The sequence below is a fragment of the Falco peregrinus genome, chromosome 9 (genome assembly GCF_023634155.1).
Source record: "Falco peregrinus isolate bFalPer1 chromosome 9, bFalPer1.pri, whole genome shotgun sequence".
In the NCBI taxonomy this organism is placed as follows: Eukaryota; Metazoa; Chordata; class Aves; order Falconiformes; family Falconidae; genus Falco; species Falco peregrinus.
In genome coordinates this window covers 12,619,780-12,643,321 of record NC_073729.1, presented here as the reverse complement: position 1 = coordinate 12,643,321, position 23,542 = coordinate 12,619,780, and the positions used below count along the sequence as shown (strand labels likewise).

At 41.0% G+C, this 23,542-nt stretch overlaps 1 protein-coding gene across 4 annotated transcripts in view; it reads left to right on the top strand.

The window, feature by feature from the left end:
• HIPK3 (homeodomain interacting protein kinase 3) overlaps window positions 1-23,542 on the top strand; it is a 113,742-nt gene that overhangs the window by 50,226 nt on the left and 39,974 nt on the right. For all 4 annotated transcript variants that reach the window (XM_027778426.2, XM_055813537.1, XM_005231473.4 and 1 more), the window contains exon 2: window positions 2,516-3,611. In XM_027778426.2, the coding sequence (XP_027634227.1) occupies window positions 2,518-3,611 (1,094 nt within the window). In that variant the 5' untranslated portion in view covers window positions 2,516-2,517. The remainder of the gene's footprint in view (window positions 1-2,515; window positions 3,612-23,542) is intronic.

The window sequence follows — 23,542 nt, the reverse complement described above, 5'->3', positions numbered from 1 at the left end:
GTGGCACTGGAAGCTCCAAGTAGGTTTGGCTGTATGCATGCTCCAGGGCAGTCGGTAAGAGTTGATTTTTAGAGCTCTAGGTAATGTGGTCAGGATAAATGATTCACTTAAATATAATTATTATAGAAAAGAGAGGAAGTCCCATAGTCAATAGTATACTTATACTAGGCACCAAGCACTTTGTAATGGGGTATGTTGTAACGGAGACAATTCAGGAACTTGGAGAAGTTTTGCCTGTGTTTTGAGGTTGAGGGTTAACCTTAAATCCATGGTGTGGAGCAGGAGGCCAGTGGCGGTCCCCAAATGCCCGGTGGCGAGAGAGCCTAGCTGCCTTGCTACATCAGCTGGTTCTGGGCAGACAGCTTTGGAAAGGAAAGGGCTTTGAAGTTTTCTTCTTCTGCTGGGGCAAAAACCATTACAGAATGCTAAGCTGAGGTGATGGTTTGATTATTTTAATTGCTCTTAAGATGTTTAAATGTTAATTTGCATACATCAAATTGCCGCTTCTGAATAATTATGCTGTGCGTTTGGTTAGTTTTTGTTTGATCAGAGTCGTTGCGATGTCTGGCTCAAGTTTTATGTGACTCATCTGCAATTTAAATACCCATTGCCTGAATCTTCATGTGCCTGTTATGAAAAAGCGATTTAATTAAAGTATTATTGGTAATGAATTTGTGTCAGAGCTGATTGGCCTGGTATAAGCCATAACTTCTCTGACACCTTGCAGTCATGTACACTGGGGTCCATCCAGTGCCTTTTTCTTAAGTGTTAAGTGTTATGTGACATGAACGATCAAGGCTGGTGGTTGACAGGTCTGAAAGGGGATGCAGCAGGGTCAGTGCAAAGGCGAGAGCTGGAAGGTACAGCATCTAAGAGAGGTGATGTCTATGTAATTTAAAGTGGAATTGAGATTCCTCATCCTACATGTGAGCCAGGTACCACTGCCATTGTCCGTCTCCATCTGACACTCAGCTGGTACGGTCTGCTTTTGCCTGGGAAAGGGAGGTACAGCATGGAGCATGACCCTGGACCCAGGGTCTTGTGGCCCTGCTTTCCGTAGAGCTGGCATTGAGTCGAGGGCAAATTCAGAAAGGCAGCGGGACTAATCCTGTGCAGTCACACTGGCTGTGCAGAGCAGAGATGCTGTGCTTGGGGGATTCCCAGGCTGGTGAACTGCTTCCCCTGGTGCAAAAAAAATAAATCGGTACCAATTTCTGAGGTGTGAGTGTTCTGTCTGAGAGGCTGTACAGGTGTCAGCTCTGAAAAATGTGGTGGCCTCGAGGAAAATGGAGTTGGTCAGGTTCAAATTTTGATCTCTGCCTTACTGGGAATTCAAAAGTTAAGTTTATCCATAATATTTCATTCTAACTTTCATTTCTCTTTTAGCAGGGGAGTAACCGTGTTGGCAGAAAAAATATATTAAAAATATATATACAGAATATATAATAGATATATATTCTTTTTCTTCTCTTCACATTCACTTGAAAATAAATTTCCTGTGAGAAATTTGCCCTTTTAAGTTCCCCACCTACAATTATCAGCCCAGTTTTCGGAAATTATCTTGGTCAGGGACATACTTTGTAGGTCTGTCAAACATTATACTTGGTTAATTTAACAGCTTGCTTTAGTGCACAGGTTTTCTGTGGCCCAGCTCATGAAATTGGGATATCTGAAAGTATGAGGCTAATATTCAGATTCCAAATCTGAATTGAAGGAGGGGGCAGAAATTGGTGCCTCTGTCCCCTACAGCTGTGTCACTGATACGCACATTTCTGCAATGGGGCAGTATGTCACTTGGAGAAAGCACCTGCCTTTTGTAAATGGATTAGATGACTGTAGATCTTAATTTACCTGGAAAGCTGCAATTGCTTATGTGAACATATACACACCACTAAGATATTATGTGTCCCATCACATGGCGTGATCATTTTCACTTTCATCACAGTGAAAGTCTTCGAGCTTTGACAGTTACGTCATTTGTCCGTCCATTTGTTCTTAGGAGCCTGATTGCGCTTGCGATGAGTAGATCAGATACCTTGTGTAACCGGTAGCATTGGTTCGCAATTCAGAGCTTTTAAGTTATTTTACATCGTCACTGATAAATATTGGTTATTTAACTTGTGTTACGGAACACTATGGTGCTTTTGTACATAGAAGTGCTGGGTTTTTTAAAAGGACAGCTGAGGTTTTAATAGCACAGAGGTAGTTCTTTCACTTGTAAAAATGATGAGCAGCAGTCTGCTGAAGACTGTCTCACTCCTGCCCTGTGCAACCAGTGAAAGCGCTTGGTGCCGTAGCCTGCTGCTGCCATGGTCCTGGTGTGCTGAAGTGCATGTGCTGGTGAGGTGAGGACCTTGCTGTGGGCCATAAGAAATTAAATGAGAAATAAATTTAGGCTAGCTTGTTTGGAAGATACACTCATACCCTGGTTTTTTTAGAAGAGGAAGCTGCTGTAAAGCTTGGAAATGAGAGTGCAGGATTCTCACTCGCTTTTTCTTTTTCTCTCCCTCTGTAGGTATGGCCTCACAAGTCTTGGTCTATCCACCATACGTTTATCAAACCCAGTCAAGTGCCTTTTGTAGTGTGAAGAAACTCAAACTAGAACCAAGCAGTTGCGTGTACCACGAAAGAACCTACCCACAAATCTATGTGAATGGTAAAAACTTCGGAATTTCTCCCCATAGGGTTAGTACATACTTTCAGACAAAAAACCCATTTGACAGACCTCAAGGACAGAACTTCTTGTTGCAGTCAAATGCTGTTGCTTTAAAAAATATTGCAGGTGCTACAAAAGCGTTAGCAGCGTGGGCGCAGCAAGCTCAGTTAGAGGCACCTCGGACTGGGACGCAAGGAAGCCGATCAGATATCCTGGAAGGACCCCAGCGATGTGGATTGAAGCGTAAGAGCGAAGAGCTAGATAATCAAAACAGCACGATGCAGATTGTTGATGAACTGTCCATCCTGCCTGCAATGTTGCAAACCAACGTAGGAAACCCGGTGACGGTTGTGACAACGGCTGCAACTTCAAAACAAAGTGGTACAAGTGGAGATGGAGATTACCAGTTAGTACAGCATGAGGTATTGTGCTCCGTGAAAAACACTTATGAGGTTCTTGATTTCCTTGGGCGAGGGACCTTTGGACAAGTCGTGAAGTGCTGGAAAAGGGGGACAAATGAGATTGTGGCAATCAAAATCTTGAAGAATCATCCTTCATATGCACGCCAAGGACAAATAGAAGTGAGCATATTAGCGAGACTAAGTACTGAAAATGCTGATGAATTTAACTTTGTGAGAGCCTACGAATGCTTTCAGCATCGAAACCATACTTGTCTGGTTTTTGAGATGTTGGAACAGAATTTATATGACTTCCTGAAGCAAAACAAATTCAGCCCTCTGCAACTGAAAGTAATACGGCCTATTCTGCAACAGGTGGCCACTGCACTGAAAAAACTAAAAAGTCTGGGTTTAATCCATGCTGACCTCAAACCAGAGAACATTATGTTGGTTGATCCTGTTCGGCAGCCTTACCGGGTTAAAGTAATAGACTTTGGGTCTGCCAGCCATGTATCAAAGACTATTTGTTCAACCTATTTACAATCTCGGTATTACAGGTAAGTGTCTTTTACTTTGTTTTTAACTTTTAATAGAACAAGGTTTTAGCATTTATTAGAGTTAATGGTTTAAATAATTACTCTTCTAGATAACGAATAATAATTTGGAAAACATAATGACCATGTAAGAATGTAGGCCATACTAAGATTAAGTGGTTGGTTACCCTTTTAAATGTAAATACTTGCTTTGAATGTTTTGATAGTGTTAATTTTTTCTAGAAGTATGTTTTGTGTTGCATTCTGAAGTCATCGCTTACTGTTACTTTGGGACTTCTGATGAAACTTCTGAAAAGGAAAATAGGAAAAAAAAAATTGCTTTCACTTGCTTGATTATGATGCCTTTCCTACCTTCCTGACATGATGGTTTTTTTTCCTGTGAGCAGCTGGACAGTGTACTAGAAGTGCCATAGTTTTATATCCTGTTGCCAAAGATGATGTAAATGCCTCTGTGTTTCTCTAGCGCTCGTAAATATTTTGCCTAGTTCTTATAAACTCCATTCTGATTGAGTGCCTTCAGCAGCTGTGAACTTCGGTGAACTTCTGTGGTTAGTGAGCGATAGGATACTTGAATGTTTGAGGTGGTACCAGGCAGGCATTTAAAGTGATCTTGGTACATGGTTGCATTCTACATTGGCTTCAACATGGATATATATTTTTGATTTTTGGAGGTTTTGGTTTTTGTTTTTTTTTTAATCCTGTCTTTGTATGGCTACCGAGTCTACATGACATTTACAAGCTATTAATATTTAGCATCTGAGTTCCTTTTGTTTTCTTTATAAGCTGAACTTGTTTTGCTTAAAGACCTTTTTTGGTTCTGCTTTGCATCATTGGCAATAGTATGTCCTGTGTATTGCCTGTCTGCCAATTCAGTAAAAAGCTAGTAAACTAGGATGATGAGTAATTTGAAGAAAATTTTAAGTATTTTACAGCTATTCATGTTGGAAGTGAAAACTTGTGCAGTGCAGTTCTAGGCTTGATGAAATAGTTCATGGAGTTCATGCCAGAAGAATCTATTTTTTGACTGTAGCTTGTAAACAAGAACACTTCATATACAGTACTCGTATAAAGTATTCTAATTCACCACCTGCATTTCTCTATTACTTAATTACAAGCTGCAGCTAAGGGTTTAAACACTACACAGAATTCGTCAACAGAAAACTAAATTGGGAAACCATATGGATTGATGCATGCCTGCATTATACAAAAATGTACATGAGAGGAAATAAGAAATTAAGTAACTTGAGAGTTCATTTTGGTGTAATAGCTGTACAGCACTCAAGATACTGTATTTTTGGGCCTCTCAGGACAAAAACAGGCAAGTCTTGAAAAGGCATGAATTCTGTGAGGTTCTAGACAAGTGCAAATGTCTAAACATCAGCTGTTCTATATAAATCCATAATTCAGCAGATACTAGAGTTGCATGGTCTGACAATACTTCCTTAAATATTTTGGCTTTTTATTTATTGAAGCAATTACAGATTATTGTGAGCTATTGCTGTTTCTCCCTCCTGCCTCCCCAAGAACTGACAAAGGGAGAGGCTGTAGACAGCCAGGCTGGGTGGTCCTATTGTGGTATTTTGTTCTCAAGTAACTAGTCTCCAATTGTATTTTCTGTGTCAGATAGCTCATAAGACATAGTGTTGCTGTGCTTATTCAGTTGCCTACATACACATTTTAGCTGCAGCTTTGTTTTACTTGGGTTGATGTTCCTTTGTACCTGAACTTTGTATGAATTTTGATGTGCTTCCTAGGTTGGGCAGGTCTGTAATACTCACACTTCAGTGCACGTAATGCAACAGAAGTATCCAAAATGCACACAAGGTGCCAAGGAGTTACACACTGATTTTGGCAGTAAGTAGGGTTTGTTGTTCCTGTACATTCAAAACTATTCTCCTCCCCCCACCCCCAAGCATAAGACTTATGGGTGTATATGCTTGTCTTGGCTCAATGATGTTGAATGATAATCATATAGACTCATAACTTGTGCACCTAAAATTCCCTAGTTACTAAGTTGCACTTTGCTGCTTTGTAAATATTCAGGCTGTTCAGTAAAAGACCGTATTCTTTTGTCTTGCATAGTTTTATAATCCTTCTATAAAGTAGCATTTAAAAGTCAGTATTTTTTTCAAGTAAAATGGCCATACAGAAAGAGGTTAAGGACTATCTACTTGAATAGGTTTGGTGTTATGTTTAGGTTAAACATTTGATAATTTTGAAACTGACTTATTCTGGGGGGGTGGGGTGGTAAGATACAGCACTTCAGAATTATTTTCAGTAAAAAATTTACTTCTGAAAAGGTTTTTGGTGTGCATGGATGCATAGCTCTCTACTAATTGTGTGATTCAAATTAACTTAGCATAGTTTGGCATGCAGTTCCTCAGACTTCCTTGTTACTGCTTTGGAGGCACCTGACTAGCGTAAATAAAATCAGAAAATAGGGATTTGATCCAAAAAGGTCTTAAAATAGGTGATGCCAGGAAAAACTGAAGAGCCTTAAAGAGGAATGAGAGGGGCCTTCAGATGATATGTTGTATTGAGTTGGAATTAATTTTGCAAGAGATTCTGCTTCTTGTCAATCAAATAAGGAGCTACTTCATAAAATGTAACTGTACTCAAATGTTTTTTGTATTAGAAAAGGGTGGGAGTCATAGTGCAGGTTTGACTTGTTTGACTGTGACATGTTGAAACAAACCCTTCCAAAAAAATCAAGCAGCAGCTGAGATGTTGAAATCTCTTATTCTTTTTTAAAAAAAAATTCAAGCTAAATTAATGCAATATAGTTCAAATAGGAAGTGTTTTTTAAAAAATGCTTGTTCGCTACGGGACCTCTTTGATTAGCATGATGGCTTCTGTATTCTTGTGTACAGTGTTTGAAAATAGTTTCTGTGCTAAGCTATATGTGTATTGCCACGAGCTTTACCTGTAACTCTTACCAGTGGGGATCCTTGCGCGGTCAGAGATGACAGCACGTAAGACTTTGCTTCAAGTGGCAGGCACAGCACGCCACTTCAACATTTATATGGGTATTTCCTAGGTAAATGTGATGTGAACCTGTGCAAAAGCACTCAGCCAAGCCGAAGAATTTAAAGAAAAAGTTACTAAAAGGAAACATTTTGTTTTAAAATGACTATTTTAGGATCCGAGGCCTTAGAAATGGATGGAATGAAATGCCCTTAAATGATGCTATGGGTTTAGAGGAAGCAGGGCTTCATCCCAGCAGCATCAGGATGCTGCTTTTCAACCCTGCGGTGCCAGTGCTGTCCTGCTCTGGGGGTGGTGATAACCCCATCCCCCTCCTTCGTTCTGCAGCCCCCACATCTGCCAGAGTGCCCATGCCTGCGTGAGGAGGGAGGGAGGGAGATGGCCTGGGGGGAAGGGAGGAACTATTATTTCTGGCAGCACTGTTGACTTATGCCGTGGTAATTTTCAGGAATAGGATTTGCGCTTCATGGCAACTGTCCACCCGCCAGTGTCTTAGGAGGCATATGTTGACCACTCAAGAGAAACCCATGAAGAAGTTTTGCAGGAGTGAATAAAGAGTTGTTTTTCACTGCTGTTTTTTCTAGTTCATGGGACTGTCATGAACTAATTATTGTGAGAATGGAGAATGCCACAAAGTATATGTTACAGTATTTATTTTGAAGGGTGGTGTCAGTATTTTGCATCAGTAAGAAGCAGCAAGTAATGACTTGGAAAAATAAGTATTAAGAGGATTAGGACTTAAGGCAGGGAACGTAATACAACCAGGTAAATGGATAATGGGCTGACTTGCCTTAGTCTATAGCAAAGGAAGAAGTGACGTAAATTATGACTATTGGAGACATCGTAGCACTTTTGTATGAGGAGAGACTGTAGAACAGTGAGACTAATTGAATTTTAGAAGGATGTAAACAAGCAGAAAAATGGAGACGAACTGGGTGGATTGATAAAGAATGGATGTTTTCTTATTTCTGTTTCAGCTTTGTCAAACAAAGTAAGGAAATGGTTAAAACAAGTATAAAAATACTTTCTGACATCATTGCGTTTTGGAAACTTTTGGCTGTTATATACTGCTAGAAATCAAGAGTATGGATATGAATAAATACTAACCAGAATACACTTTAAGTCACAGATAATTATTTTTTGTTTGTTTTAAAGATGAAATGTTATTCTGAATACTCTTTCCCTAAAAGACAGTGTCTGTGCTTACAGACTGTCTTGATGTTGGTCTGGATTTTAATAGCTGTGGGCTAGAGAGAGCTGGTATTTGAAGCCTTTTCTTTGCTGCTGGCCTCACATGTTAAGACTGTTGACCTTTTATGAGTGATCTAAGTAGGTAAATAACCAGGCAGCATATCGTTTTGAAAAGGAAAAAAAGCTTACATACATTGTAAGTGATCAAGCTTTTGTCATATGTGGAAGATAAGTGTGGTGTTGTCCTTTTGGTCAGCTGGGCCCCAAATCACAAAAAGAGGATTGCTGCATCCAAAGTGAAAACCTTCCTTTCCCCTCATCGCGTGGTGCAGGCTGTGGAGGAGGGGAATCAGCACCTTTCTTTTACTTTGAAGTCATGTGTCTTGTGCTCATGTGGCAAGGCAGAAAGTTTTCCCAGGTCTTGGTGTTTTCCTCTGGAAGTCATTTTCCTTTGCTTTGCCTGTCTCCTGAGGTTAGATGTATTTAGGGAAGCAGGTGTGAGAAGGGCCTCAAAGGCAGGCTGCAAGGAGTAGTAACCTCCAAGAAGAGTCGACTGGTCTGAAATGGTCAGGCTGGTCCTGCCTGTCTGCTTCAGGGAGCAGAATTACTTTCCTTTCCGTTTCCTTGAGAAGTAATGGCCTTCTCAGTGTTTCGTGTTCAGAGATAACTCTTTAGGTCCGGTTTTACTGCAGACCTTCTTTTTTCTGGTACTCCCTCCAGGAGGTTTTGTTGATTATTTATTTATTTATTTATTTATTTTCCCCTCAGAAACTTCTGTTGAAACCTGTGTATAATTTCCCCTTTTGGAAGTAGCTGTGTGCAACACCAGCGGTTAAGAAGTTCTGTTTAACTAGTTAGCTAATACCCAAATGACAGTTAGTGATGCCTCGCTGTAGTCCGTGCCATTCGGACGTTGTTCAGAGTAGGTAAAATTGTATTTAAGGGATGCCCAGTTCCATCTGATGGTAACATCTATGTGCCAGGGTTTGGTAATGATGAACCCTTTTCCTTCTCTGATATTTTTCTTCTCCCACTTGTTGCTGTGGCTGTAATACCAACTGAACTCATAAATGCATCTCCATGTTGGCCTGGCATGTTGAGTGTGGATCTGCAAGGCACAGCTATAGCAGTGCTTGTGTGTGCAGAGCTTTGTGGTTTCTAGGGTTTGCTGCTGGTTGGAAGGAGTTATTGCTAAATTGTTTTTCAAGGGGAATCACCTTTATGCTGATTCAGTTTGGGGTTGTCCTCCTAAAAGACAGGATTTTGAAAATGACACTTCAGTAAACCTTACAAAACTTATCATTCATAAAATCCTTCTAATATCATTGGCTTAACGGTAGCCATTGCAGGTGTAGGAGTGTGTTACTTCATTGTGTGTTCCTCACGTGCAGCCTCCGAAGGGAGTTGAACAGTCACCGCTTCAGTTGCCTGTGCAACTGCCCCGATGGTTGTGCTCCCTGGTTTTTGCCTCCTGTCTTTGAAGAAAACACCTTCATCGTACTATGTTAGATTGTGCTGCTGTTAGAGTACAGCTGGAAAGTTTACTGAAAATACGTTTCAAGATCGAGCATTCAGTTTCAGGATGGAAGGATGCTTCTCTTGGCATCCAGCAGTCCGTACACAAACTGCTGTTCAGCATAGTCAAATTCATTGGGAAAATGAAATGAACGGGAAGAAAAATAACCAATCTCCATATAGAACAGGGTGCCCACTGAAGCTGCCATAGGCTGATGGACAACTTGAGTGATGCTGGCAGAATGAAAGGTTTCTGGCTATTAAGGGACGCTCGTAGCTTGGAAATGTTTTTCTCCTCTGCTGGTGACAGCAGTAAAATACGATCCTAGTTATTCAGCAATGTGCCCATAAGGACAGGCAAATGATGTGAGTAGACGCACTCAGTGGAGTCAACTCATTCCTGAATCGGACAGTGATATGCTCCCTCCAGCCTTCCAACTAAGGATAGTTGCTAATCAACAGAGTTGTTCCAGACAAAATGCCAAATGTCACTAGTGTCACAGCGGAGCTCAGAGAGATGGAAAAAATTGCTGTTGGATGTACTTCTCTTGGACGAGAGCAGGCTTTTCCCCCTCTCCTCCTCTTACCCTCTTCTCCAATGAAGGATCAGAGAAGATGGAGGAAGAGTGATAATCATTGTGTCCTGTCATCCTGGTGTTGCTTTCACTCACCCAGTCAGTTCTGCTGCAGCTTGGAAGAGTGATTTGATCCAGTGCGATCTCTTCTGCTTTAAAGGGTTTTGGAAAAAGAATAAAGTGCTTGAGCGGCGTGGCGTGATCACGCACTGCCTGTGAGCTGGGCTGTAGCGAGGGCTGTATGCGTGCTCTGAGGCTCTTGCACTGGGACAGCTTCTTATTTATGACTTTTTCAGCTTTATAATTAGTTTCAGAATAAACCACCAACACCATGTGCTGACCCCCCCCCCCCCCCCGTCGTGTTCCCCCCCCCCCCCCCTGAAATTTATAAAATTTATTTGATCTGTTCTCCCTCTTTCTTACACACATTCCTTGCAAAATTAGAAAAAAATTCTCATGGCCGTTCCTGGAGAGACTTGTTTTCTCACTGGCCTTTGTAACTTGATGTAATCCTTGTCATTCCAGGGACTCCAGAGAATGCAGGCTGACAGTACCTCCCCAGAATATTTTTGTTAAACTGAATGTTTTCTTTCTGTAGGTTGGGATTGTCAGCAGGATGGGTTATGACTCTGTAACACATCTGGTGCATTCGAGTAACTTGTTGATTGTCTTTTCCTAACATCAGATTAACACATAACATATATATGTTTAAAATATCAATTAAAAACTTATATACAAACCCCCACCTATCTTAATACAGATTTTCTTTATAGGGATGACCAAGAGGAGAAGTTGTGCAAAATTGGGAAGCAACTGCTTTTTTAAGTTCACCCGTTGCTGTCACATACTTGGAAGGTTCTAAATAAGCTTTATCTAGAGTGGGATGTCTTGTTTTTTTCTCCTTTCACAATGCCTAAAATTCTTGCATAGAATTTTTTTTTTTAATATTTTGGGTTTTAGATGTTAAAAGAAAAGCAAAACTCTGTTAATAAATAGAGTTTTTTGTCAGGGAAACACGCAGTACGAGAAGCTAAAAATGCTTCTGTAAACAACTTGCACTTCAACATGCTAGCAGATGTTATTCTATCACTTTGAACTGTGCATCACTGAAGTGTATTGGGATATCTTAAAATAGTCAGGGGTGGTGGCTAGAGACTGGAGACTACTATAGATGGTGAGGCTGTTTCGCTGTTGCAGTGAAATAAGCCAGAAGTACATGCTGCTAAGGTCATTTGCTTGCTCAAGGTCAGCATGTTCGAAGTCAGCTGCTATACTTGTGAACATGGTTACTGTCAGTAGTATATGTAAGAAAAGAGTCCCGATAATGTAAGGAATTGCTATTACAAGCGAATTAGGCCACTTACATGCTCTTCCCCCCGACCCACCCACAGCTTTAAAGTTGCAAGGCTGTGATTGCTGCTTTATTTTTTTATCTGAGCTAATGGAACTTAGTGTCAAGATAAGCTTTTGTGGCCTATGTCTGGGAACAAATTGCTTTATTGATTTGGCAAGATTTTGTTTGCACTTTTTCCATAGTTTGTTAATTGTTTAGCTGACTTCCCGTTTTAAACTTCTGTGTCATGATTACGAGGACCTAATCAAAACCATTACAAGTATCATCCAGGAGTGGCAATCTTAGCTCATCATAACTTCATGTTTATCGTAGTTTCAATTCTCTTACTATTTTCTAGCCAACATAATGTGGTCTCTAATACCTTATTACGCTGTGTTCGTGGAAGCAGAAAATAAGAGTAGATTTTTTGGTAATGGTTTGTTTTTTGGTTTTGTTGTGTTCGGTGGTTTGGGGGTAGGTGGGTTTTTTTGCATGCTGTGGAAGAGAATGGCAGGGTTACTGTAAGCTTGCAACTTTAGTTTTTGAGGGGGGGGGGGGGGGCAGGGGGAGTTGGTTGGTGGATTTTGTTGTTGTTGTTTTCATCCTCTCTGAAGATCCAGAGGAGTATTGTGGGATGGCAGTAGATGAAATAGCAGCCACCCTTCAGGTTGGTCATTTTTCTGAGCTAGAGATTTTCTGAGTAACATAAGCTCATAAGCTGGGATAACACAGGAAGCATTCAAAGGTACCATGTACCTGATGGAGATTCTAGTAACGTCAGCCCAGATTTTAAATTAATAGTGATGGCAGGAGCAACAACTTAAAGCAGAGTTCAGATGCATTTTTTTCTCTTGGTCTTTAGATTGCTTCAGTTTGAACAGAAGGGACATTCTTTCATAATCTTGAAAGCAAAAGAGCTCTTCGTTCTTGCTGTATTCCTTTTTTTTTTTTTTTTTTTTTTTTGAGATCGGAACGCTATACCTAAGTTTATCATAGCAAAAGTTTTGGTAAGCAGCTTTTATTTTTCATACGTTAAAATAGATCTACTGAAATGTGATCCATTTTTTTGCTGCACTGATATTTATGTCACAAAGATTTGTTCATCATACATCAGTGTGTACATGACTGTGGATGTATTGGTTATCTTAATTGCAGAAATATCAGTGGTAGCTACAATGCTGTACTTGTAAATATTGTGTCTAACTGCTTTCGCTGTGTCTGTTTTGAAAAGATGGCTGTGTATTTCTGTTGTGAGAGCAGGTAGTACTAGAACTAAGTCAATGTGAAAGCGAAGCCTGTTGATCAGTCCATCTCTTCATCTGGCATCCTTATCTTCAAAGGAGAGCTGTTTTGTGGATGAAGGCTTCCTTCTGCATCAGCTCACAGCATTCAGCGTGAGTGAGGAGGATAGAGCAGATGCGTGAGGGAGGCAGAGTCTTCTGTGTGGTTGGGTACAGAAAGATTGACCAAGCTGCTGCTCTGCTGACACAGCCTGTGAAGGGGAGAGGATGTACCGCAGCTGGGGGCTCATCCCGTTAGCCACAGAAGGCAAACTGCCTCAGCCGATCTGATCTTCAAGCAGGTTGAACAAGTGCAAATAGATTATAGGGGCACCTGTAGAACTAGTGCGAGTTCAGACCAAAACCAGCAATAACATACTACCGTGATTAAAAAACAAAAACAGCAACAAAAAAACCCTCCTTTTGTGAATTCTGACATTAATTGGAAAGCGGTAGAGGTTTCTGATGTGAAAGTATTTGGGGTGTAATTGAGTAAGGTTGAAATTTATATAGAAATAAGTGGCCTGAAACGTCCGTATTGTCAAATTTTATACTGTGTGTTTGAAGACCCTTAATCCTACAGTGCTAGCTGATATTTTGGAAGGATTTTTGTTTGGATAGTTAATAAAATACCTTCTAACAAGTGAAATTAGTTTAGGAGCCTGGGGGAAGCAAGATAAAAACATTTCGCAGATGAGAGTTTCAAAATGCAGCTGCTTCAAAATACGACGTTACCTTAAGAACATGTGGAGCATCATTGTGCTTAAAAATATCATTTTGTTGGTAACTGGACAGGAACAGTTGATTAAAAGGCAGGCGTAATGTCATTTAAACCAGTAGTGCTTGTGGGTGAGTAGGTGACAGTAGCAGACAGTGTTGTGCTGGTGAGGTGAAAAGTAGAATTGTTTTTATCTCTATGAAGCATTGAATAAAACTCTGAAGGTGCGTGGAGGTGCCAGGTATGTGGGAGAGGGGACAGTGCTATGGCCTTCTGTCCCACGTGCTTGTTGGAAGTGGGCAGAAGCACAAGCTGGCAGCACTAAAGACTCCACAGAAGACGGGCAGTGGGAAGACTTGTCTTCTGCCCGTGCAGTGCTTGTCCAGCTTGTGTGACGTGGTGTGACTGCAAATGGACTTCAGTGCCTGTGTCTTAACACCAAAGTCTGACCATTAGCCTGCTAAGAAATGGAAAAAACGGCTGCATCCACACTTCTTAGTGAAAGCCCACGTAAACAACAGTAAATTCAGAATACACCGGGGTTCACTTAATTTTCTTGTGCTTCTAGAAGTCTAAGCTTTCTTTGCTAGCGTAAAGCAATATTATAAGATAAACTAAAATCTGAATGTCTTTCTCTGTGCACAATATGTATTTAAAGGATAAATTATTAAAAATAGCTTTTTTTGGAAATGCACGGTATCTGCAATTTTATATCAAATGTATATTATGTATTCTGCAAAATGCTCTGCTGTATCTGGATCGCAGTTTGCATTACAGCAGTGTGGGAGCCTGGCTATGAAGCCCTTTCCTCTTTGAGGAGGAAAAATTGATAGTCACAGTGCATCTTCAGAGCAGGCAAGTCAAACCTGTTCTCATTTCTCTGTTAAACTCGTATTGTCCAATGCTCTGTGGGCTTCAGGATTTCTCACTCTTACCTTCATGGTGCATGCTGTGCTGGGGCTGCCATATTTAAACCTACCTAGAGCAGCGAAACAGCAGTTTCCCAGGTGTGTTGTTTGTGCGTAGCTGGAATGTAGCACATGATGTTTGACTGCACAGGAAGTTTTCTTGGTGATAAAAATAAATGTTTGTGGAATTTTGTGCTGTAAGGACCACTGTAAATGTTGCCATTTCCACCTTTGTAAATACCAAGGATGCTTCTGTTGTCCCAGGATGGTGCAGCAGTGTCTCGCAAAATACCGCCTCTTTACATGGGTTCCTTAATTCAGAATTGAACTGTAGTTGAATTTTTATCAGTATTTTGAATACCTTTGGGATATTTTTGAGAATGATAGGTTTTCACCCTTATAGTCAGTCATTCAGTACTAAGAGTTCACAATATATAAAAATGTCAGATGCCTCGTGATGAACTCTTTCATGAGAGGATGCTTTATTGTTTCAAGTGTAGTACATAGAGGTAATCTTGGAATTAGCGACAATGTCAGTATTCAGTGTGTGAGTGTATATAAAAACATACAGAACACAACTTTTTTTTTATGTTGCAGGTTTGAAATTGATGTGAATTTAAAATGTCTTTTAATTGTCCAAAATTGATTCTAGGAGTTGAATTGCGAAGTTTTTTCATTATTTTTATTACTTTCCATAAAAGTTACTTCCCCAATAACTTTTGGACATGTGCATTTCACAACTTTGTTGAAAACCTGCAGGCATTACATCATGCATTACATTGCTTATGTAGAAGGCTTTTATCTAAATGTAGCGCTATGTGAAGCTTCTAAATAGCCTGTTACTGTAGTTTTTTCAACTGAAAGTCTTCGTAACTTTAAAAATCAGTTTGTTAGTGTATGCTGTGTCACAAATTGGTAGTAATACTTAATGATATTTGCCAGAAAGGTCTGATGTCAGAAGTGTTGTTTGCACTAATAGCACTGGGTGTTGTGCTGAGTGCCTTCTTTGAACCCCAGTTAATGTTTACTTTTTTTAGCTGTTAATTTTCTCACTCTTCACAACTAATCTTTCACTTCTTGCTATCCAGTGCTGTTAGCTCAAGATCTAGCGTGTATTTCTGCATATAAGTGTGCCATTTGTCTATGTTTTGTTAAGAGGGTTTTTAACACCTCAGAGTTTTCATCAGCATTTCCACACACCCGTCCCTCTCCCCCAGTCATACAAATGGTTTCTGAGGTGCATTTAAAACATCTGCATCTTCTACGTGGCTAAGTTTGAGTTCAGTAAAGTGGCTGTAGTTCATGGGGTGAGGACTTTGATGGTAGATCCAGAGGCTGTACTACAGATTTTTGGTTTCTCTAGAGAGCTACCTGATGAATGAATTCTGTGGTGGCCGCTACCAGCGGGTGACAGCAGGGCTGGAGGGACCTCCAGCAGCTCCTCTGGTCCTGGCCGTAGACAAGGGATTGCAGGACTGTATCTGTGCACTGATGTGTACTTGCTATTCCCATCATGAGACAATCTGTCTGGGCACAGAGTTGTGTGGACATGCAGCCAATTTTGGACACTTCACCTCTGGAGGAGTAGCTAGAAGTGGAGGGCCTCGGCATTTTTGGTAAACAAGAGCCCTAGAGAGCAGAACAGGAGGGTATAATTTGTAGATGACAGGGTACAGCTTCTGACTCTGCTTTGGTTTTCGTCTCACTTTGAATTATTTCAGCAGCTTCCACTAATAAAGTATTTGTAAATCAAAAACTATTCTGTGCATGCAAAGTAGCTGGGAAAGCTCTGTAGTTAAAAGTTGGTGGCGGTCTGATTATGCTGAGTAATTTCTGTGGAGAGAGGCACTAACAAAAGTGTGTAACATACTGAAGTTTATTTCTTGCTGTTTCTTTACTGGTCTTCCTCTTACCTGTAGATGAACTGTGTGAGTCTCTTCTCTCACTGAGTTGAGACACCTATTTTTTTCATGACCAGTACCGCTTCTGTCTGTAGTGTTGTCTTGCTCTGTGTAGTTTTCCTATTTAGCATAGTGTTTAATATAGACAGTAGTTGTTTAGCTTTTAAAAACCTACTCAAAAAGTTATGGAATGGACAAATGTTTAACAGGGGAAAAAACTGCATCACGGTAGGGTGTTACACAGAAGGGTCATCAGGAATTGGTGGGTGTCACTAGTGCCAGAGTACTCCACCCTGCCCTCTGAATATGCTGTTCCGCAGAGATGGTTGCCCATGGACCAGTGCCACATGCCATTTGGGATAGTCAGTTTGTAGCCAGGCAGTTGCCTTCTTGAAAGAAGGACCTCAGGACTGCCTAAATCTAATTAGCATTTATTTTATTTCGCTTCATCTCTGGTTGTCCTGAGGTTATATTGGCTCTGATTACTAAGCATTTACGTATGAGAAACACCTTTTCTGTTTGTTTCTGTAGCATCATTATTAGCTTGTGTACAAATGATATCAAATGGCTTGACTCTACATTAGAGCTGGGAGGGAATTTGGCGTAAAATAAAAAGAAAAGCCCCCAAACTTAATCTGATATTTTATGCGGGTTTATTAGATTGGATGGAGCTCATGCCTGCACGAGGTTTCCTGTTCTGTAGCTAGGTTGTGACACACCAGCGTTTTCATGCTGTGTGCACGGGGGATCGAGCTTACGTGAGACACTGGCTGATTCTTGCAGGCTTGTACGAAACAATGCTGGTGTAACGCCCATTAAATCATTTAGCTAACCAGTGTGTATAGGTCATATTCCCCCAAGATAAATAATCTATCAATTTTTAACCATTTCACAGAAGACAGTGTTATACGAATTAGGAATACCACATACGGAACAGTAACCTCAACCCTTCCTCTCCTTTACTAACAGAATTAAACTTCTACTAAAAGTTAATTACTTAGTAATTAGTAGTAATTAGTGCTGTTCCCCCTCCCAACCAGGAGACTTGCAATTTCCTTAGTTTGTGCATGTGTTTCTTTTGGATTTCCACGCGTCCCTGGGGGTGGGTGCTAGGGTGCTGCTCCAGGGGAGGTGTTGGGTGGCCGCAGGGGCGAGCGCTGGGAGGGAGCGATGTTCCTGCAGTTCTGGAGGTGGGCGATGCAGCCTGCTGCTGGCATGCTTGAATGTGCGCAGGGAATGGCTTCTCGGGCATCTTCACCCTGGCTCCTGAAGAGCCGAGTGCCTGGGCTTGGCACAGCAGTGCACAGGAACCAGTGTGGTGCTGGAGTGGGAGCGGGCAGGGACCAGAAACCCACCTGCCCACACCGGGGAGGGTGGCTGCTGTGGGGCTGGACCCCCTGGTTGCCTGCAGTGCTGTTCTACAGCAGCAGGGCTGATGCACGCTCTTTGGGAGGCCAGGGACTGTGAAACAAAATGGGTACCTCTTCGAAAGCTAGCCTGTTAATTTCTAGTTGCTTAAATATTGTGAAAGGCTGCTCTAGATGGTGCCGTGGTTGTGTTTTATTTACATGTCCCTCTACCATGTATTACACACGTGCATGCCCTCAGTCTTTGTTGTTCGTGAATTGCATCGCTGGTGTGTCTTAAGGGTGCGTAAATTTGGATGCAACAACTCGTTTTCCCTTGCTGCTGTGCTTTGACTTCAGCTTTGCTTCAGAAGTTTGTAAAGATATTTTCAAACATTTTCCTCTTATCTTAGTTTGTTCTGGGGCTGTGCCTTAAAAAGGACTCTCTCTGTGAGAAAAAACATAACGTTTTGTCAAGCAACTGAGAGAAAGCTGGGGTTTGAGGTGAGAGCAAAAATAAAAGGCAATGCACAAGCTAGTGTGCATTAGCAAATCAAAGAGTACTGGTATTCTGTAGTTCAATGGCGATCATCTGCATGGATTCTTTCTTCAGTTCTTAAGTTATAGTGATGTAGCTGAATTTTTCTTCCACACAAGACTCTGTCAGAGTAGCTACTCTTAAAAGATTCTTCAAATGTTTTCTTTGACTTTTTCATTAGAGAATGGTTACAGTAAATCTCTGAAGTTTCTCTGTGTTTGTTGCATCCCTGACTTTCCAGTGGTGAGCTGTGAGGACAATCGAAAGCCCCCATTTGGAAGATGGCAATGACCACCCTGTTGGCGGGGGACATTTGATTGCCTGTAGTCACAGTTCTGAAATGGGTAATGCAAGAAACTCCTGCAATAAGAAATAAAGTGGTTGCTGGGTGGGTCTACTCTAGCGGGGATTTTTGGAAAAACTAAAGAGCTGACTTCTGAGCTTTGTTGGCTGACTTCTTGATGTGCCTAAGTGTGCATTTGGCCCAATACCACCGAATCTTAGAGGTACTTCAAACCTGACAACAGATGAAAGTCCTGTAGGTGTGAATACAATGGTACGAACACGAGCTGCAGAGCAAAGCGAAGATTCAAACTAGTGATTCCTGCAAGGTGAAATGAAGTTGGTTGTTATCCTTGCTGTTTTGCCGTGGCCATCTGGCTAGTCAGTGTGTGTGTAGCTCTGGACTAATTAACTAATATGCTTGTTGCCTTGCCTGTTGTAGAAGGCAAAATAGAGATCTAGTGTTGTTCATTCTTGTCTGAGGAGAGTGGTGCAAATCTGAAAAAACTGCAACAGTGAAGTGTGATTGAGTCCAGTGGCTGTTGATAAGCTTGTTCCCATTTGTGTGGCATGATGGCAGATTCTCTTCTTCAGCAGAATCTGGCACAAAGACCTGTGGAGAAATGTGTGAAAAGCTTCCTGACTTCTAAAATGGAAATAATTTCCTGATGCTGACTCTAAGAGCCTGTGTTAGTTTTCTCTCCAGCTCGTTGCTCAATGCTCGCTTCTCGGGACTGGCGTTGCCATTGCAAGAACAACAGAAAACTGTGCAGACAGGGCAGGGAAATGTATTAAAAACAACAACAACAACAAAAAAAAAAACCAAAACCCCACCCATAAATTACTGGCTGCCTCAGCAAATAAAAATCTGAACTCAAAACAAACAAGCCCCAAACCCCCAAAAGCAAAAGGCATGCCCACCCAAAACTGGAGGAGCAGGAAGAGAGAGCAGGCTCAGAATCACATCAAGGTAACTGTAGCTGTATATGCCTGTGCTTAGAGGGCTGTCTTAGAGCAGTGCATTGCTGTATTTAAGTTTTCTTCTATTGTGTGGTTGGTTGGGTTTTTTCACACTCCCTTGTAGAAACAAATATTTCATAATGTCTTACTTGCTTTACTAGTAAGTAGTATGTTACGCCAAACTTCTGTAGGACTAAAGCTATGAGAAAGTATCTGAAAAATTAAAATTAGCCCAACTTTTTCTAAAATATACTTCAACGTTTGACATCTGAAGGACTGCCACATGGAATTCTTCATGTTTCTACCAGGCACTGTCGTTTAACTGCAGCATCTCAAGCAGATGCCCCTTAGCAGTATCTGTACTGCTGGGTATCCTTAGGGGTTCAAGATCCTGCTGTTCTGCTCTGATGGAAAAATACCTTATGCCTGTAAACTAACTTTTTGGGGGGGACGTATTTACCTTATTGGTATACTGTAATTAGTTCTGTGGTTGGGGAGCCCTTCCATCACTTGGAAGCGTGCATGTGTACTGGGAATAGTGGGAAGTCCTGTTCTGCCTCGTGGTGAACATGCGAGGCTCAGCATCTCCCGCTGCCAGCCCTTGGGGTGTGGATACCAAACGCAACATGCACATGCGGATGGTATTGAACCACTCCTTATTATGCTACAGGTAGGCAGCTCTCCAGTCTGAGAGTCCCTGGCTAATCTGTGTAATTATTTTGAGTATTTAAGTATCTTGGGTTAAGTAGCCAGCTTTGCTGCCTTAATAACATCTTATGCAATTGGACCCTTCCCACGCCCCTTGCCGGCTCAAGGTGACGCGGCACAGTACAATTTTTAGTGTGCAAAAGAGGTGGAAATGTGAAAAATGTCAACACAGTCGTTGAAAAGGGACTGTGTGCAATTAAGAATATTTTCTTTTGGAAGTAGAATTACCGTGGGTTTTTTTTCTTCTTCCGAAATCTGTTGTGTGTCAGTTATGCTGTTTAGAGCTTTGTTTTTCTTGCGTTTAATAGACTGTTACGTGTTACTAAAGAACTAGTAGCTGAAAGGGATTAATATCCATTTCCCTGAGTGTTAGTCTGTGATGTGGTTGAACACAGTCTTTTTTTCCATTCTTTGTGAAACTTAATTTTTAATTTAAGCTAGATTTTAAAGAAAATAGTGTAATTTTTTGTACTTCTCATTTATGGTCAAACTAAATTTCCAGTCTTTTTGGTTTTTGTTGTTAACCATAGTCTGGTGGCTTTTTTCCTTCCTTGAGCTCATCTGTGACTTGCCTAGAGACAAATGCAAAAGATTTGTCGTGCTTTGAAACCTGACTGGTGGAATTTGCAGAACTGACAAATGCATGCGTAGGGGTAATGTTTTTGATAGATTTTCACAAAAATAGAAGTAACTTAGACACGTATTCCTGTGAAACAACAAATGTATTTCAAGTAGACCTAGATGTCAGTACGATATCCTTTCCTTTGTAAAGGGGGATTCTTCCTTTGCTTAACCTCATTATTTCTTCTATATCAAACATAACCCATTCAGTAAAAGGTGAGATGAGGCAAAGGGCTGCAAAATACACGCATGAGCCTCTAATAACCTTCTGAAGAATAGAAAAACAGCTCTGAATGATCAAAGATCCAGTCGCTATCCAGTCTCTGATAGCAACTGATTGTGAAAGCTTAAGCAAAGACAAAGCAGCCAAAGTACATTTATATTGATGGTTCCTAGTATATTCTTCTAGCTGCTAGCAGTCTGAGCTCGTTCGCTTCCATAGGTTGGACCTTTTGTGTCTAGCACATCAGAGAGAGGGTTTTTTTGAAAGACATACCCTTCTGGCATGGCCAAATCCAGCCGTGGAGCTCCACAGTGCAGTTATGTTTTATGAAATGGATTTTGTATTTGTTGTGTAAAGAGGTCCTGAGGAGGAGCTGCTCTGTGGTGCAACAGGCAATTTTGTTGCATGAGTGATCAATGCTTTGAAATGTGATCATGGGCTGCTGATGCTGCTGAGCCAGGCAAGAGCCCAGCAAAATAGGGTAAATTGTGTTGGAAAGATGGTCTCATGAAATTCTCCAAGCAGCTCTAATAGAGCAGGATAGTGCTTTTTGCTAGTAGAGAATAAGAGATTGGTAACTTGTTTTCTGACTCCTTTGACTGTAGCTAACAGATCAGCCTGTCCTGTCCCTAACAAAAATGTTTTCTTTGGATTCTCTGCCTTGTGTGCTTTAACTTTTTTGATTATGCCCCTTTGGCCCTTCACGAGGACATTTTGGGGTCCTTCATTAGGAAGATCTGTGCTCCATCTCCCACCCAGCGTTATTAGCATCAGGGAACAAAAAGAGTGTTGCTGGGAGAGGAAGAAGGAAGTTAGACTTCAAAATTCCCCAATTTGGAGCCAGTTGAGGGTTTGTTGTTGTTCCTGTTAGTAAACCTAACTTTAAAATCAATTCTACTTTGTGTGAAGCACCAGGGGAACAAGCTGCAACTCCACTTTGCTTATTTCTGATCTTAGATGCTACAAATGGGAATGGGGAAGCAAAAACCCAAAACAAATAAAAAACCCAACCCCAAACAAAACAAAAGGCTATGCTTGTATTGACATGCCTTTTGGTGACTGCATGAAAATGGGGGATCAGGAGTTCCTCTTCCTTGCTGTACTTTTGCGTCACCATCCCACAGGAATGGAGGGGCCAGGGAGGGCTCAGCAAAGCTGAGCAGCACAGGACAGGGCGTGTTTTCCAGTAGCATTACCCTGAATGCATGGTTGCGCAAGAAATGTTTATTTTAAGGTAGATTACTTCTGTTTTCTCCTAGCTAACTTCTCCATGTATTAATAAGTCTCCTACGTATCGTGTGTGTGTTAAGAAGCAGGTGGAGAAAGTGAGTATAGGTGAGTGTTACTTTCGATAGGAAAAACGTAAATGCTTTCATGAGAAACGTTTGCTGAAAATGCAGAGCTGGATTTGCTTTCCTTAGAAAACATCTGGGAGTTGAGTTCTAGGTGCTAGTTCTTACAGCATCAACATTGAATTGTCTTTAAACTAAAAAAAAAAAAAAATAAAAAATTGAAAAATTAGTTGTTAATTTATTGATTGGCTGCAAAATGTATTTAGCCTTCCAACCTGTGACTGATGTATGGTCTAATTTCATTAGAACAGGTAATCCTGTGTCATGCATCTCCTGAATGTTCTTTGCAGCAGTTTTTTTTTAGAACACTTTGGGAGCAAATTCATGATGAGCTTGTTGTAATAGTCGCACACAGGATAAAGAAAATAGCTTATAGGTTTGTTCTGGAAATGATGACTTGACAGTAGCCTCCGGCAGTGGAATTTAGCTATCAATAGTGTGTTAATCCAGTTAAGTAGAGAGCCTTTCATAGGGAAATATGAGTCATGTGTTCTAGCTAAATAATTACCTTTAAAGTAATCATGCAACTTGTAAACATTGCCTCGATATTTTTGTGATTTCTTTTTTTTGACACTGTTATGACACAGCAATAACTCCTTACTGAACTGGTAGCACATGCAGTGGCTTTGGGTGGTATTTATTTCAGAGCATTCTTGCGTAAAGCTGTGTCGATACATGTAAGCATCGACTTTATCAGCTAGTTTTTGCCTGTTCCTGTTTACTATTTAGAAAATAACAAACGTTACCACAATTGTAATGACACTTGCATTTCTGCACCGCTTTTTAAATCATAGCAAACTTGCACTGAGACACACTGATGATTTGGAGAAGTTTATGAAGCCAGTGCTCTGTTTTACGTGCCTGGTAAGTAGGTGTCTCAAGGGCTTAGTTTTCACCCTGAAGTTGCCCGGGACACAGTTCAGCAGCCATCCTCTTCCCTTACTGGCAGTATCGGCAGTAGTTCGACAGTTAGGCAACAATTCAAGTCCACTAGAAGGAAGAAGAGAGCCAGTTAAATGCGTGATCACTTGCTTCAGTTAACTCCTATTGTAACTTCAGTCTCTCAATTCATGGATTTTTAACATACATTTCTTTTCTTTTTCTGTGCTGAGCACTGAAGCAAAGAAATGCTGCGATTTCACTTGTCTCTCATTTCAGTGGGTATACTGGCACCAGTGGGGGATAAGAAATACACAACACAGTGAGGTATGTGCTTATTCTGTAAAACAAAGCCTATTTTTTTCAGTAGCTCTCTGAAGTTGGTAGAGTTGGTCAAGATTGCCATGCCATTCTGTATTGAAAGGTGCTGCTACAGAGTCCTTAAGCCTCCCAGATGTAAGGCATTTGAGCGCTATCTTTTTGTCTCAAATGTTTGAGGCTAACTGTAGGTTTTTTCTTTTTCCCTTAGTGAAACTAATCGACCAAAGTTGAACGCCCCCTCCCTGCCATCTTGTCAGATAAAATCTGATGCTGCTTGTTAGGTTGATAGCTCACCATG